Source organism: Grampus griseus, assembly GCF_964374135.1.
Source record: "Grampus griseus genome assembly, chromosome: 2".
In the NCBI taxonomy this organism is placed as follows: Eukaryota; Metazoa; Chordata; class Mammalia; order Artiodactyla; family Delphinidae; genus Grampus; species Grampus griseus.
In genome coordinates this window covers 26714072-26731092 of record NC_139018.1, presented here as the reverse complement: position 1 = coordinate 26731092, position 17021 = coordinate 26714072, and the positions used below count along the sequence as shown (strand labels likewise).

General features: G+C 43.2%; 1 protein-coding gene across 1 annotated transcript in view; it reads left to right on the top strand.

Moving 5' to 3' along the window:
- IFT43 (intraflagellar transport 43) overlaps nucleotides 1-17021 on the top strand; it is an 87907-nt gene that overhangs the window by 2290 nt on the left and 68596 nt on the right. The window contains exon 2 of the mRNA XM_082649077.1: nucleotides 500-592. Coding sequence (XP_082505203.1) covers nucleotides 500-592 — 93 coding nt within the window. The remainder of the gene's footprint in view (nucleotides 1-499; nucleotides 593-17021) is intronic.

The window sequence follows — 17021 nt, the reverse complement described above, 5'->3', positions numbered from 1 at the left end:
GCAAATCCAAGTAGTGTACACGTCAAAGCAAATGCTATCTGTATTTCTCTGGTTTCAGTTACCATGGAATTTCTTTACCCCCCAAATGCCTTTTGGATAACTATTTTTGTGCCAAGCTACAGCTTTGAAATTAGGCCTTCATAAAATCCCGCATAGGAACATGGGAGCCTTGACCACACTCTTCCTGGGCTATGGCATGAGGTCCCTGCCCCCTCTAGAGGAATTTCTAGCTGCATTTCTTTGGGTAGAAAAGGTCTATGGCCATTAAAAGAAAACACTGTGATCAATACATGAATTTCCTGCTCTACTCTATAGAACTGACCATGGGCACTTTGTTTTAAGGGTTTGGAGCCTTTTCTAAGTATATACTCAAGTTGCTCAAATCCCATCCTCCACCCTGTCATCATAAATCCAGTCCTTGCTTACCTTGGCAGGATTGTCTTCCTCATAGTGGCTCAAAGACGTTTGGGTCAGCAATGCCCCTCATCTCTCCTTACAGGGAGCCAAGATGGGGCGCCGAGCTCAACAGGAGTCAGCTCAAGCCGAGAATCATCTCACTGGCAAGAATTCCTCTTCGACTCTGACTGCAGAGGTGAGTGTTAAAAAATTCTGAAGAAATGCACTCTAAGAGTTAGCGATTACTCAGTGAGCAAGGATTTGGTATTTCATATTTTTTTCTCCTTCTCTTTAATGTCAGCCTTCCTCCTATCTTGATTTGGGAATTCCCTTCCTCGGCATTTGTCCTGTTAGCAAGAAGTGAAAGAGGAACTTTTTCCTTTTGATGCCAGAGTAGTTTCTGTGCATTGCTTTATATTCCCAGTGAAGAAGTTTTGTACGTTAACTGAAGCAAGGGACTGGGAGGTTTCAAAATCCAGCCAAAATCCGGGTTTTTATTCCTGCCAGATAAACGCCAGGGAGGCATGCTGGTGACGTAAAGTTGGATTACACAACTGGACATTTGCTCTTGGTGGTGACCTGCGCTTTCTACAGTTTTCAGGCAGGAAGGGGATCCGTACTGGCCTTACTTTCCTGGAAACTTTTCCAAGTGGCCTGGAATCGTGGGAATTTATCCAGCCTCTTTGCAGAGGGTGGGTAATCTTGATGAGCATTGCTTTTAATGCCAGGGCACTATTTTCAGTGGTTTACTCAGAACTTCTTTTCACCCTCCTCTGCCCATTTGAAAAAACTCTGCCCTTTTCAAGAGCTGGCTTCAGGGTAATCCTCGCTGTCAGCTCTTCCTAACTTCTCCAGGCCGACTTAGGGCTGCTACTTCTCAGTTCCCATAGTACCTGTTATAGAACATCTCACATTATGCACTAATTTTCTTTCTATGTGCCTGGCCCACTAGACAGTGAGCTTCTGGGCAACAGGCAACCTGGCTTCTCAGTTGCCCAGCTCATTGGCCTACAGTAGATTTATAACAGATGAGGGCATCTCTGCTGGGAGGCCTTATGGGCCATGCAGGTGCCCGAGTACAGCATGCTGGGGACAAGATACAGACACATTTGACTTACATATCACATAGGTAGGAATATCCTTCACTTTCATCAGAAATAAGATATCTACCATGTCTTTAAGTGTTCCACATGGACCTTTAGTTTATCTTTCATTTTCTCACTGATTTTAGAAATATGGGTACAGAGAATCATTCCTCCTCTCAGATAACAGCCATGCCAACACAGAAAAGCTGGTGACTGAACCTTGGCCTCATTGCCTGAAGATGGTAGGGAGAGACTGGGGTGGGATTGTGGAAAAACCAGAGGCCACATGTACCCTCCAAAGGGTAACCACTATCTAGCCACAGCCAGCTGATGCTGTGGGGAATATAGGTCCAGTACTGCCAGCTCTTCTGATTTTTCCAAGAGATGGCAGTCTAAAATTTTATGTGAAAGCAGCACGGTTTTCGAGGTTAGCGACTAATTATAAAAGTTAAATCACCATATGGGCTAGATTAGGGCTGAGGGTTGTCAGTTTGTGACTTTGACCATAGCACCTCCATTGTAGAGCTTATTACATTGTATTCTAATTATTTATGTGCCTGGCTCCCTCAGAAGATGTGAGCTTTTGGAAGGTGACGGTTGTGTTTCACCTTTGTCCGCCTTTGTTTATCGCAGTGCCTGGCACAGAGCAGGCATGCCATTGACACTGCAAAGGGTGAGGGGGTGAAGTACATAGTGTGTGATGAGGGGCTCTTAGAAGCTAAATAAGAGCGTCACAGGGTCAGGGGTGGCAGACTGTGGCACACTGGAGACACAGTTAAGGGGGTATAATGGAGTGAGATAGTGAAAGACGATATACTAGACCCAACCCTGGATCTCAAGGAGCTTGAACTGCATGGATGGGCAAGCCAATGACTGGATCAGTGGAAGTCTACTCTTGGCCTTTGGAGGATCCATCCCAACACCAGATCATTAATTCATTTATTTAACAAGTATTTACTGAAGCTTACTGTGTGTCAGGCACCATTTTAGGGGGTTGGCATATTTCAGTGAACAAGAGCCAAATCCCCTGCCGTAATGGAACTTATTTTCTCGTGATCACTGGCAGTCACAGAGGCTAATTACAAGCCTACCCAATTGTGAAGGAGGTTATAGCCACCTTAGTGGTGAGGTGAGTGAGTCTGAGATGGGCCGGGATGTCCTGATGGCCTTGAAGCCTCTGTGGCACCCACACCAAATCAGCTACCAAGCTAGGGTCAGTAGGCCTGGTTCACCTACCTGTCCCCTTCCCCTCGGCTCAAGGGAGAGTCAGTACTGTGAGCACTTAACTCCAAAGTCGCAGACTGTGATGAACCTGTCAGGGTTTCAGCCTTTCTAGAATACCTACTTATTTCTGCAGAGGCATGTACCTTTTTTTTTTGGCCCCATCTGGTCCTTAGTATTTTTTCTGGAAGATGATGAAAAGTCATTCTGGGGACTACCCTGGTGGCACAGTGGTTAAGAATCCACCTGCCAGTGCAGGGGACACAGGTTTGAGCCCTCCGGGAAGATCCCACATGCCACAGAGCAACTAAGCCCGTGCGCCACAACTACTGAGCCTGCGCTCTAGAGCCCGCGAGCCACAACTACTGAGCCCACGTGCCTAGAGCCCGTGCTCTGCAACAAGAGAAGCCACCGCAATGAGAAGCCCACGTACCGCAGCAAAGAATAGCCCCCGCTCTCGCAACTAGAGAAAGCCCGCATGCAGCAGCGAAGACTCAATGCAGCCAAAAATAAATAAATTTATTTTTTCAAAAAAAGAAAGAAAAAAGAAAAGTCATTCTGTTCTTCACCCAGCTGGTGCCTCTGACAGCAAAATGCCAGTCAGAATTCCAGGATTCCTTCTCTCCCTGAATTGAGGTTTAAAGCAGCGTGCAGCCTCCCCTGGGGCCAGATGCACATTGTGCTGTGTGGGCCTTTTTGGCTGTTTCTTTCTAAGATTAGATTCTAAGACTTATGTGTGTGTGCCCATTTACATCCCAGTTCTGAATGTATTACTTGATATATTTATTTTTGTCCTTTCACTGACTATATTCTAGGATGAAGCTATTCATGAAAACGTAAATATGGTACCTGGGGGCTGTCAGACGTATTGGAGTTACTTTAGAGTTATATAGGAATTAGTTCAAGCAAATGATGATTTTAAAGCGAGCTGACGGGATGGGGAGCTCCGTGGAGGAAGCGGAGCAACTTCCAGGTGTGCTGGAATAGCGGGAAGGCGGGCTTGGCATCTGAAAACCTGGGCTTGAGCGTGGGCTCTGCTAATTGCCTGGGTCTTGAACAACTCCACTAATCTCTCTAATCCTCCACTTCATTATCTGTCAAACAGTGGTAACAATACTACCAAGGTGATGTGAAGATTAAGTGAGATACTATTTAAAAGCACTTTAGTAAACGGAAAGGCGCTACATGTACAATGTACAAATGTTCATTCATTCAGTAAGTAGTGAACAAGAGAATATTTGGATGGAGCTTTGCTCTTTTTATTAAAGGGCCGCACAGAAGGAGGATGTGAGCCTGAGTCTCTTTTAGAAGCGATTTGGAAGTCTCTCCAAGGGTTGCTACTCATTTCTCCACAGGCTGACTAGTAGTGATCTGAAGCAGGTTTTGTGCTTCCAGATGCAGCGGGCATTCCTCCTGAAGGGTGGATAAGGGCACAGGCCTTGCGGTTAGACAGCCCTGGGCTGAAATCCTGGCCCTGCCACATGTTAGCTCTATGGCTCAGCAAGTTACTTAACCTCTTCAAGCCTCAGTTTCCTCATTGATAAAACAGGGTTAGTATTACGTACTTGATAGGGTGGCCAGAAAGAAAAAACAAGGTAACAGGTATAAAGAAAGCCCTTAACCCAGTCTGACCCATAAGTGCTCAGTATATAACTGCTCACCATTATTGTCTCTCCAGAGCTCGGGTGTTCTGTTATTGTGCCTTAACCCTGCTACGGTTAAAAACTGGTGGCCTTCAGGCTGAATTTTGCTACAACTGTGTCTTCTTTGACCTGTACAAAATTAAACATTTTTTAAAACTTGGTTGTTATTATTTCTAAATTAGGAAAATTTACGTGAAAGTCCAGATTTGGGGCCCCTCTTTGAAACCAGAAGTTCTGGCACAGCAGGAATGCTGGGCTGGCATCCCACATGGCAGCAGTTGGCTGCAGCTGAGAACGGTGCTTGCGTACGCTTGGCCTGCCCTGTCCAGCTCACCATTTCTTACTTGAATACACCTGGTCAGATTTACTCACATCTGATCTACCTGGCTCCTGTTTCCATTCAAGTTAAAACTCCTGCTCTTTTAGGATGGATTGATTTTCGGGTATCCTTATCGGCATTGAATTTGGCTATATGCATCAGAAACTCAGCCCCAGGGTTTGGAGCAGGCAGGAGTGATTTTTCTCACAGCAAGAAGTCCAGTGGAGGGCAGGGTGGGTGCGGTCACTGGAGAAGGTCCTGCGTTACCCTCACCCCGTCTAGACACTTGCTCTGCCATCTGGAACTTGTAACTTGTTCTCATGGTTGCTGACATGATGGCTGGCTGTTCCCCAGGGATCCAATCTGTATTTTAGGTGAGGAGATGGGGAAGAGTGGAAGACTTCAGGGTTCATGCCAACGAAGTGTGTCCCTTCTTATCAGGAAAATGATAGCCAGAGACCTCACCAAGTAGACTTCTAGTTACATGTCATTGGTCAGAACTGGGTCTTAAAGCCACCTAAATTTCAAGGGCTTTCTCAGCTGGGCACGTTGCCACACCCATCACATTGGGGTTTTGGGGTTAAGGAGAAGAGGAATGACTGTTGAGTAGGCAGTTTGCGACTGACATATCAATTTAAAAAAAAATAGAATTTATACAGAGTTTGTTTTTTGTTGTTTTTTTTCTTATAGGCTTGGGTATAAAAGGAAAGGATTATTTTTAGTAGCAAAAGAAATAAAAATAAAAAATCCACATTCCTCTCCTGTTTTCTAATTTGGGGTTGTGTAGAGTTCAGTGAAAATTTGTATGCCCTCAAGTTCCAAGACATCTGATGCAGTTGCCTGTGTCAAATCTTGCCTCGATCTTTTCCTTCTTCCTGTTTTCTCAGTAACCCCTCGGGGCTTTCTGCCTGGAGGATACCTGTGGCTCAGCCCAGGTAATTAGACTCTTCCTCCCTCTCTGAAAGAAGAGGAAAGGTCTCTTTATTGCTTGGTCAATCTGTAAATTTTCAAATAATTTCAAAGAATTTACCTGCCTAATCATACTGATTAACCAGAAAGATGAACTCTTCCTGTAGTTTCACTAGCTCAGAGTTGATTAGCGTCATGCCTGCTTCTTTCAGGTTGTTGTGAAGGTCAAATTAGGTAATGCACCTAAAGGTGCCAGCACACAGGCACCTCTCAAGAAACGGTAACTACTAAGAAAGTTTATGACTGCATCCCTCTGCTTTTTTGTGTTTTTTTTTTTACCACCTGTTACAAATCAGGCTTGGATCCCTAGATGCATAGTTCAGTTAGCAGTTCAGGTTGGCATTACAATTATGGAGACTTTGGTACCATGATGAGCATCTTCACATCTGCAGTGAATAACTTTTTCTGGGCAGAGCAGCTCTGAGAATTAAACTGGATTTCTATGCCTGAGCTTTCACCTTCTGTAATTCAAATGATGCTTCTCCTACACAACCTCAAGAAAAGACCTGGACGCTTTCTACCATCAAGTTACACTACCATACGCTGAAGTTGGGAAAAAGGAATCTCAGGGCAAAACCTCTCAGGACTGGCCTGTTTTTTGTTTTTATTTTTGGGGCTGCCGCACGTGGCTTGTGGGATTTTAGTTCCCTGACCAGGGATTGAACCCAGGTCCTCGGCAGTGAGAGAGCAGAGTCCTAACCACTGGACCACCAGGGAATTCCCTGGCCTGTCTTTTGGATGAGCATTTCTCACTTGGGTCTAAAGTAGTTTGTAGCTTAACTTCCATTTTGCAGATTGTCCTTGTAATAATAATAATTATAGCTGACATTGGGACAGTTCCTACCTCTCTGTCAATTACACACACTAGCCTATTTAAGCCCCGTGGTAACTCTTAAAGTAGTTACTGTACTTATTGTCTCATTTTAGCTGTGACGACACTGAGACTTCAGGGAGTCGAGTGACTTGTCCACAGTCATTCAGCTGACGTCTGGCTGTACTCCCTGAGACTCCAGACAGACTCTTAAACACCACCTAACTTTTCCTACCTGCTGGGTAGTTAGATGCACAGACCTCCCAGTAGAGAAAGGCTTTTGGCGGGAGCTGAGAGACTTTTGGGTTTTCCTCTTGGAATCGTTTTGGTGAGGGAGTAAGTTCTCACTTGATTATCCTTATTCGTCCACTTGTCTGGAAAAGTGTTTGAGACACAGCTGTTCTCTTTCTCTTCCTCCTCCGCCCCCCGTCTCTTTGGTGCTCCTCCTAGGACGCAGAACTGACACTCAGCCAGATTCTCTTGCAGGAATCTGAGAAATGCTGCTGGGCTCATGTTCCCAAATTAGGCCAGTTTCCTCATCCCCCAGCAGCTCTACTCAGCTGGAGCTTCCCTGGCACGTTGCATTACGTCTCTTGCCCTCTGCCTGTTCCTGACTGGTCTGCCAACGGGCAGTTATTTTCAGCCCAGCTAGGGTTATCTGCTGACCCTTTTTGGTGACATTTTTCTTCTTTCTCACAAAAATAACTTTCCTAGATTAGTCACATTTTTCAGCCTTTTTCGTAGTCCCTCTCCAATGGGCTGGATTGAATGATGCTTCTGATAACGTCGTAGGAGAGGGATGCGGGGAATCCGACGTGGAACCCGTTGACGAGGAATGCGTTTTCCACACTTCATCTTTAGGTCATGCTCCGTATGCCTCACTTTTGAACTCTCCCTCGGGGTGGGCAGATGTGCATTCCCGACCCATCCCTGGGGCTGGCCACTATGTGGGCGGGAACGTCATCCCCGGGGTAGATCATGCGATTGGAAATAGCGTCTCAAGATTCTCCTCCAGCGCTTACTCGGTCTCTTTCAGCGCTCCAGTACGATGCCTCGTGCCTCCTTCTACTGTGTATTATGTGTAAAGCTGGCTTCCTACCAGAAATATGGTGCTTGAAGATCACTTAAAATTCTCTCCCTCACCTGTGGGGAGGGTTAAGTCAGAACTACATGGAAGAGTTTATTTAGCTCAGTGCTCCCTTAAGTTAGCCACTGTTATTATCTACACAACGTAAGAAGTAGAAACGATGATCATTTTGTCTTTAATCCCAGCTCTGCCAATTCCTCAGTGTATATTCTAGGCAAGTTACTTAACCACTCTGAGCCTGTTGCTCATCTGCTGAATGGAATAATAGTAGTAGCTATCTCCTAGTGTTGCTGGAGGATTAAATAAGAGAATGTACAAAGCTTTTAGGACAGTGCCCGCCGCATGCTATTATCGTCATTAACTGTGTCACATGAGAATTAGAAGGTATTTTCAGTTTATCTTCAATTGCCGTTCTGTTCAAGATACAGAGATATTCTTATTTCATTGAACTAACTGGCTCTTAGGGCAAAGAAACATTTGGATGAAAAATCCTTTTGGTGAGAATTCTTTGTGCTGCTTAGGACCCATTTTGTATGTCTCCTTGACTAGTTGTTTGCTAATACCTTTTCATCTTCTTTTCAAAATCTAACCCTCTGTCTAGAGATTGGCTGTCTTTCCAAAGAGTGATCCTTAATTGCTGACTTAACATCATTTTGTTGTTCTGGGGCATATGGGTAGAAAAATGAGGAGGGCAAGGAGTGACCTTGGTGACCTCAGTGACCTTGGAGTAGAAGGTAACATCCATTCGTTTCTTCATTCATTTGCTTATGAAACTTGATTGAGAGCTTTCTGTGTGCCAGGCATTGTGCTTGGCACTGGCAGTACAGTGACAAACCAGACATGCTCCCTGTCCTCTCTGAACCTCGATCTGGGGGCTGCAGAGAATTAAGTGCCAGGTGGGGGTGAACACAGAAAGATATGCGAATGCCTTCATCGAGGCCTTTTACTTTTGGGGAAATCTGGAAAGGTTTTCTAGGAAAAAATCATGTTTGAGTTGAGACTTGAAGGATGACTAGAAGTTAGCAAAGGGAAGGGGCCAGGATGGGCCAAGGAGGGGAGAATATTCCAAGTAGAGGAATGAGCATATGCCAAGTTTTGGAGGCCAAGGAGAGAGCATGGCACGTGGGATTTGTTAGTGGAGCAGTTGACCATACAGGCGATGGAATAGTGGTCCTCAGTGACTTTTACAAGCAGTGTGATGTTTTTCAAATATTCAAAAACCAGCCCCCTTGCCTTTTTTGACAAATGAACCATGTGAGACCAACATTTCTTATATGACACTGAAATAATTGGTAATATTATGAAGTTTAGACTGTGACCTTTCAATATTTTTCTAGCATTGTCTTTCACTGATGCATCTTCAGTGCAACCATTACACTTCTCTCTCTATGCGTTTATGTTTTCTGGTCAGGAAACCTCTGAGAAGTGCTTGAGTATAGTATTGATGGCTTGGAACTCTTCTGGCTCATCCTTTTTAAGGAGGGGCTTAGTAGATCAGTAGTTTGCAGTGTTCACACTTAATTTATGTCCTAAAAATTCCTCGGTTCCTCTAAGGATAGACTGTGTGTGTGTGTGTGTGTGTGTGTGTGTGTGTGTGTATTAGATCCTGGTAACTCTAGGAGAGAAATCATGGAAGTAATTTTGAATTAGTCATGATCTGATAGGATTTAGAAAATGTCTTTTGATTTCACAAAATAAGAGATTGTCACCCAGATTCTAGTAATTACAAGTGTATGCTAGATGCTTAATATAAGTGTGTGTAAGTGGATCAATGATACAAGCCCAGTTAGTGCCTGTGATCTATTACTACTGCGTTGCCTCAAGTAAGATGAGAATACCTGTTGTAGTCTTCTCAGTGTTCCTAATTTGCATACACATGATTAACAGCCATAGGTCATACCTGACCCATTTGGTATGGGTCAGATATGGAATCATAGTATTGGAATTTGGTTTGACTTCTTTGGGGGTAAGTAGACTACTGGCTTATATTTAGAGATTTTTTTTTTGGCATGTGAAAATTTTCATGGTAATGATACTTTTGTTGCAATGAAAATTGACTTATATTCAGGCAAGGTTCCCAGAGCAAAGACTTCTCAGAATCTTTGGCTGTAAATAGTATTCTGTTAGGAAAAAAATAAATTGAGAATTAGAGAAATGGCTTAAACCACTATAAACTCTCCTGGACTGAGTCAGTTGCCTCATAACTGGTCTCTCCTTTTGTATTATTGCCCTCCTGCAGTCAGCTCTGGTGGTTTTATAAAATACGCATCATTCATTTCACACTCAAAACCCTTTAAAGGACACCCATTGCCCTTAAAACAAAAAATCCCAAATGCTTACTTTGCCCCTTTGTGATTTGGGCCTTCCTATGTATGTCTCCAGCCTCATTCACAGCGGCTACCTTGTGGCAGTCACAGGGAGTCGTTACTTTGCTTGTACAGTTCCCTATTCTGGTTCCTTAGAGTACTGTAATTCCACAGAATAGAATAGAATAGAACAGAATAGAATATTCCCTGGAATACTTACCCATGCTCTTTGCTGGGCTGACTCCAACTTCTTCTTTGGGTTCAGCTTGAATATCCCTTCTTCTATTTAATGAGAATATTACCTTCTCATTTAACTTAGCTCCCTGCATTGTATTCTGGTAGTGTTTTTTTTGTTGGTGGTGGTGTTTTCTTTTTCTTTTTTACTTTTTTTCCTGTCACCCCAACCGCGGTTTGTAACTGTATGTCTGTGTAATTATTTGGGTCCATCTCCCTCACTAATTGCACACTCCAGAAGCTCCTGTTCGCTCCCCTGAGCCTGGCACTTTGTAGGTCCTCAGTGAATGAGAACCAGGCATGGAGCATGCTGTGTTCAGCTCAGGGGCAGATTAGCTTGAGGGGCCTGTGGGACCACCATCTGGAGATGTCCGGGAGGCTTTGATGTGTGGGACTCATGCTTTGGACTGGGCTCTGAGCTGGAGCTAAGGGTTTGGGAGCCATTCGTATCGAGGTGGTAAATGAGAGCCCAGCTCTGGAAGGGAGAGTTTGTAGAGAGAGAAGAGGAGAGGCTCTCAGCCAGAATCCGAGGAACCCCCATGTTTAAGGGACACACGGCCAAGGAAGGAGGAGGAGTGGCCGGAGGGGAGAGGGCGTCACCAGGCCCCTGTGCTGTCCAGAGCGCAGGTAAGGGACAGTGTCAGGGACTCAGGGGTCAGGAGGGTCCAGGAAGGCGAGACCTTCCCTCTGGAGCAGGGTCTGTCTGATTGAGCAACTAGGGGTCCCTTTTTTCACAGGGGAGCAGTCAGAGAAGGGGCCATGTGCACCTGGCACAGGACCACACAGCGGGCAGGCTGTCAGTAAATATTTGCTGAAGGAATTCAGTGGATAGGTTACGATGCTCGTGTACTCACCACCAAATGTAAAGGGCCTCCCTGTCTCCTTCCCAGGTCTCTTTCTTCCTTTTCCTCTGTTATTGAGCCTTCCTCTGTTTCTCCTTTTTTCCTTCTCTTTCTCTTTTTCCCATATCTCTTCCTGTTTTTTATTCTTCACCAGCGATAACAGAGGACTCCATCCCCCATACTCCTTTTTGCCCATCCATTCCTATATATTTTTATTGATGTATTTAAAAGTAGAACTTTATTCCTTCATTTATTTATTCACTTATTTATCCTACATTTAATATAATATACACTTTCCAATGCAAAAATGAATAAGATAACTTCGTATTCTAGTTATATCGACCCACACACTTAGAGCAAAAAATTATGATATTTAAGTGGCATCAGAGAGTGGGAGCACAGAAGGAGCAACCAACCCTGCCTGGGACTTAGGGATGGCATCCCAAAGGAGGTGACCCTTGAGGTGGGTTGCAGTGAACGAGGAGGGATTTGCCAGTAAGAGGGAAGGGCAGCGGGAAAAGCCTGTTCTAAGGCATGCGTCAAGGGGCTTGGTGTTTCCAGGGCACAGTGAACAACTTAGTGTCTTAGGAATGAAGGCCTTGCATTCCAAGTGGAGGAGTTTGGATTTATTTTATATGTTGTAGGGATTCCACAAAGATTTTAAAGCAGGGAAAATGTTATTGACTTTGTTTTCTAGGAAAGTGAAGCTGGCAGCTATGTGGAGGATAGTCTAGAGGGCGAGAACTTGTTGGCAGGGAGACCAGTGGGAGGCGGTTGGAGCATCTCCTCCTGAGATGATGAGCCATGAACTAGGCAGTGTTCCCAAACTTCAGGCATTCCCAGACCGTTTTTACAGTTTCGGGTATCCACATACCACTCGCATTAGTGTTAACAATTTTCTTTAAATCACCTCCCTTTTTATACTTAAATGCGTTTATTTTTGAAAAGAAACTACAGTTTTTGATAGTTATGTTTTTCCCAGGACACATTAAAATACACATATGGCTATTTTTAAGAGGCACATCCATGTACCACCTCCAGTCACCTTGCTTACACCAGTGGCGTGCGTACCTTACTTTGGGAAACGATAAATAAAGCCTGGCAGAGAGGTGAAGAGGAGAGGGCAGTGCCCAGAGACATTTTTCAGGGAAGATGGGTAAGAGGTGGTAACAGATGGACTGTTGGAAGTAGGAGACAAGGAATGTCTGGAGTTGACTCCATTTGTAGCCGAAAAGGCTGAATGGATAATGATATTTCTGAGACTGAGAACTTAAAGAGTCTCAGCAGTGCGGGGACCAAGAAGAGATGATTGTTTCAATTTGGGGCATGTTGAATGTGAGTTGCCTTCAGGATTTTTGAAGAGATCTGTTGAGTAAACAGTTGAAAATTTGGTCTGGAGCTTAAGAGAGAAAGTTGGAAACGAGTGTTAACAGATGTGGGAGTTACCAGCATATATCATATAATCTGGGGTCTCTAAGAGGAACATACAGGAAGAACTTCTGATTCCTTTGTGTGGCACATAGACCCTTCATTATTTCCAGGTGCAAATGTATGAGGATTTTAAGCAGAGAAGAGAGACAGATTTGCATTTTAGAAAGAGCACGTTGACAGTAATTGGTCAGGGATGGATCCAGGTTTCGTGGGTCCTGAAATTTATACAATTTAGAGACCTTCTTTAAGAAAAAAAATTCAAAATTATGAATTCAAAATGGATATGAAAGTAAATAGTTGTAATGAGAAAAGAAATCACAGCTAAGTTACTAGGCCTTGGACATTCAGGTTTCTTTCTTGGAGTTCTTGTTAGAAATGCTTGCATAGACACGCCTCCTGATTGAGAGCTAGCTTCTCCTCCCTATCTAGAACTCTGTAACTCCTGTCTAGAACTCTCTGTAACTCCTAGGGTCCCGTGCAGGCAGGGGTGGAGTACAGACTGGAGGAAGGTGAGACTGGAAGCAGGGAGCCCAGGTAGGACCCAGCTGAGAGAAGGCAAAACATGAGCTTGTGAAGCCTTAATTTGCATCGTTGTGCAGTTTTCTCCAACACCCCTCAGCAGGCTAGGTATTGACGCAGTGAAGGCATAGGATTGGCTTGATCCAGGTTCAGGGGAGCTCTAGGGGAAATTAGGACATGAATGCCATCAGGACCATGGAAGTGAGCTGGGTTGATAGGGAAGGAAGAGAAACCGAGAAGGAAGTTCTTAGATCAGGAGGGGAGGAAGGGACTAGGTATTTCAGATTGGAGCAGCTCCAGCGTATGAGTTCGAAAAAGTAGCAAGGTCATTGGCATTTAAAGGGAACTATGAGGCTAAGCATTAGATGAACTGTTCATGTGAACCTTGACTTGACTTAGAATGATGGCACTAGTGTTGGGGGAGGAATGCCCACGTTTTTGCTCAATGTGTGCTCAGGCAATTATTTGTGACAGGGATGAAGAAGGTAAGAGATGCAATGTAGCTGAACAATATGAGTTTCAGAAAAATGTTCCATAATAATTTGAAAGAGTAATGGTCTAGAGGAACTTTGGGGAGCGAGACAGGAGGGTTACCTTGGGACCCTTGTTCGTGGGGTTTCAAAAAATGAACAGGCTGTACTTGAAAGAGCTGCAGGAGAAATGAAGTCCATGGGGGAAAGCCAGGATTTAAGAGAGGCAAGGAGATGGAAAGAGTGGGCTGTGAATAGAGAATGTCTAATCTGCTTGGGAACCATAGGATTGTGGGCAGAAAGCCTCATTGACATCGTTAGCTAGGCTAGATTTCTTCTCATTATGTGGCATGTCAGTAATTACTGAGAAGGAGCAGAATGATAGTAAAATATTCTCTTAATAATGATACTTTACAGGAAAAGGGTTCAGACTAATGTTGAATGTGATTGGTGATAGACTGAAACATTTCTGGTCACATGCCTTTACCCAGCATGATAGAGAATTATGTCACCGTGTTTGGCTGATTGCTTTTATATTCCATTTTAATCCCTCTGTTGGCTTTTTAGGTATAGCTTTTTATACTATTTTTTTAGTGGTTGCTCTAGGGATTAGAGTATGCATCCTTAACTTACCACTGGCTAGCTAGTGTTAGTATTATATCACTTCACATAAAATGTGAGACCCTTGTGACAGTATAAATCCATTTGTCCCCTTTTATCGTTTGTGCTAGTAATGTCATGTACTTTAAAACTACATACTTTATAAACCCACAATACAATTGTCATTTCACTTTAAACAGTTGTCACTTGGAGAAATTAAGAAAAAAGATAGCCTTTTTTTGGAATGTTATTTATTTATTTTTTATACATCAGGTTCTTATTAGTTATCTATTTTATACATATTAGTGTATATATGTCAACCCCAGTCTCCCAATTCATCCCACCACCACCGCTTTCCCCCCTTGGTGTCCATACGTTTGTTCTCTACATCTGTGTCTATTTCTGCCTTGCAGACTGGTTCATCTGTACCATTTTTCTGGATTCCATCCACATATATGCGTTAATATACGATATTTGCCCTTTCTCTTTCTGACTTACTTCACTCTGTATGACAGACTTTATGTCCATCCACGTCTCTACAAATGACCCAGTTTTGTTCCTTTTTATGGCTGAGTAATATTCCATTGTATATATGTACCACATCTTCTTTATCCATTCGTCTGTCAATGGGCATTTAGGTTGCTTCCATGACCTGGCTTTTGTAAATAGTGCTTCAGTGAACATTGGGGTGCATGTGTCTTTTTGAATTATGGTTTTCTCTGGGTGTGTGCCCAGTAGTGGGATTGCTGGGTCATATGGTAATCCTATTTTTAGTTTTTTAAGGAACCTCCATACTGTTCTCCATAGTGGCTGTATCAATTTACATTCCCACCAACAGTGCAAGAGGGTTTCCTTTTCTCCGCACCCTCTCCAGCATTTGCTGTTAGTAGATTTTCTGATGATGCCCATTCTAACCAGTGTGAGGTGACACCTCATTGTAGTTTTGATTTGCATTTCTCTGATAATTAGTGATGTTGAGTAGCTTTTCATGTGCCTCTTGGCCATCTCTGTGTCTTCTTTGGAGAAATGCCTATTTAGGTCTTCCACCCCTTTTTTAATTGGTTTTTTTTTTTTAAATATTGAGCTGCATCAGCTGTTTATATATTTTGGAGATTAATCCTTTGTCCGTTGACTCATTTGCAAATATTTTCTCCCATTCTGAGGGTTGTCTTTTTGTCTCGTTTATAGTTTCCATTGCTGAGCAAAAGCTTTTAATTTTCATTAGGTCCTATTTGTTTATTTTTGTTTTTATTTCAATTACTTTAGGAGGTGGGTCCAAAAAGATCTTGCTGTGATTTATGTCAAAGAGTGTTCTTCCTGTGTTTTCCTCTAAGAGTTTTATAGTGTCTGGTCTTACATTTAGGTCTTTAATCCATTTTGAGTTTATTTTTGTGTTTGGTGTTAGGGAGTGTTCTAATTTCATTCGTCTACATGTAGCTGTCCAGTTTTCCCAGCACCACTTATTGAAGAGACTGTCTTTTCTCCATTGTATATTGTTGCCTCCTTTGCCATAGCTTAGTTGACCATAGGTGCTTGGGTTTATCTCTGGGCTTTCTATCCTGTTCCATTGATCTATATTTCTGTTTTTGTGCCAGTAGCATATTGTCTTGATTACTGTAGCTTTGTAGTATAGTCTGAAGTCAGGGAGTCTGATTCCTCCAGCTCCGTTTTTTTCTCTCACGATTGCTTTGGCAAAGATAGTCTTTTATCACCCATATGCTTACCATTATAATTGTTCTTCATCTCCTTCTGTAGATCCAAATTTCCATCTAGTGTCATTTCTCCTTATCCCGAAGAACTTCCCTTAGCATTTCTTGCAGTACAGATTTGCCAAGAACAACTTCTCTATTTGCTCTATCTAAAAATATTTTTATCTCACCCTCATTTTTTTTTTGCGGTACGCAGGCCTCTTACTGCTGTGGCCTCTCCCGTTGCGGAGCACAGGCTCCGGATACGCGGGTGCAGCAGCCACGGCCCACGGGCCCAGCCACTCTGCGGCACGTGGGATCCCCCCGGACCGGGGCACGAACCCATGTCCCCTGCATCGGCAGGCAGACTCCCAACCACTGCGCCACCAGGGAAGCCCTCACCCTCATTTTTGAAGGATCTTTTCTATCTATATAGAATTCTGAACTGAACATTTTTTTCTTTCAGCACTTTAAAGATTGTCATTCCTTTGTCTTCTGGCCTTCATTGTTTCTGACGATTGTTCTCCGTTATGTAAGTCTTTTCTCCTTCCTCTGATTGCTTTAAAGCTTCCTTTTTATCTTTGGATTTCAGCAGTGTGACTGTGATGTGCCTAGCTGATTTGCTTTGTATTTGTTCTGCTTGGGATTTGCCGAGATTCTTAGGTCAGTAAGTCAATATGTCTCACGAAATTGGAGAATTTTAGGCCATTATTACTTCTAATATGTTTTCTGCTCTGCTTTGTCTCTCCTTGTTCCTGGGACTCCAATTACCTGTATGTTAAACTGCTTGATATTGTCCCTTCGGTTCGTCCTGTGTGTGTTTTTTTGTCCCTGAAGCATTGTTAATTTTCCCCTTTCCTTTATCTTTTTGTTCTTCAGATTGGATATTTTCTGTTGATCTGTCTTCAGGTTCACTGATCATTTCCTCTGCTGTCTTCAAACTGAACTTTTCATTTCAGATACTGAACATTTAAATTCTAAAGTTCCATTTCTTTTTTTTACATAGCTTCTATTTCTCTATTAGATTCCCCATTTGTTCATTCATTATGACCATCTTTGAAATCCTTGAACATATATTTATAATAGCTGCTTTAAAACCCTTGTCTGTTAATTCCAATATCTGGGTCATGTTGGTGTCAGTTTTTATTGTTTTTACTTTTGACTATAGGTCATGTTTCTTCACATGTCTAGTAATTTTTGTTGATATGCCAGACATTTTGGATAATACATTGTAGAAACTCTGGATTATGTTACCTTTCTTTGAAAAGTGTTGATTTTTGTTTTAGCAGGCAGTTGAATTATTTTCAGATCACCTTGAATTTGTGAAGACTTGGTTTTAGGTTTTGCTAGGTCAGGTCTGTTTTGGTTTTGCCTTTAGTCCCAGAGCAAATCCCGTAGAT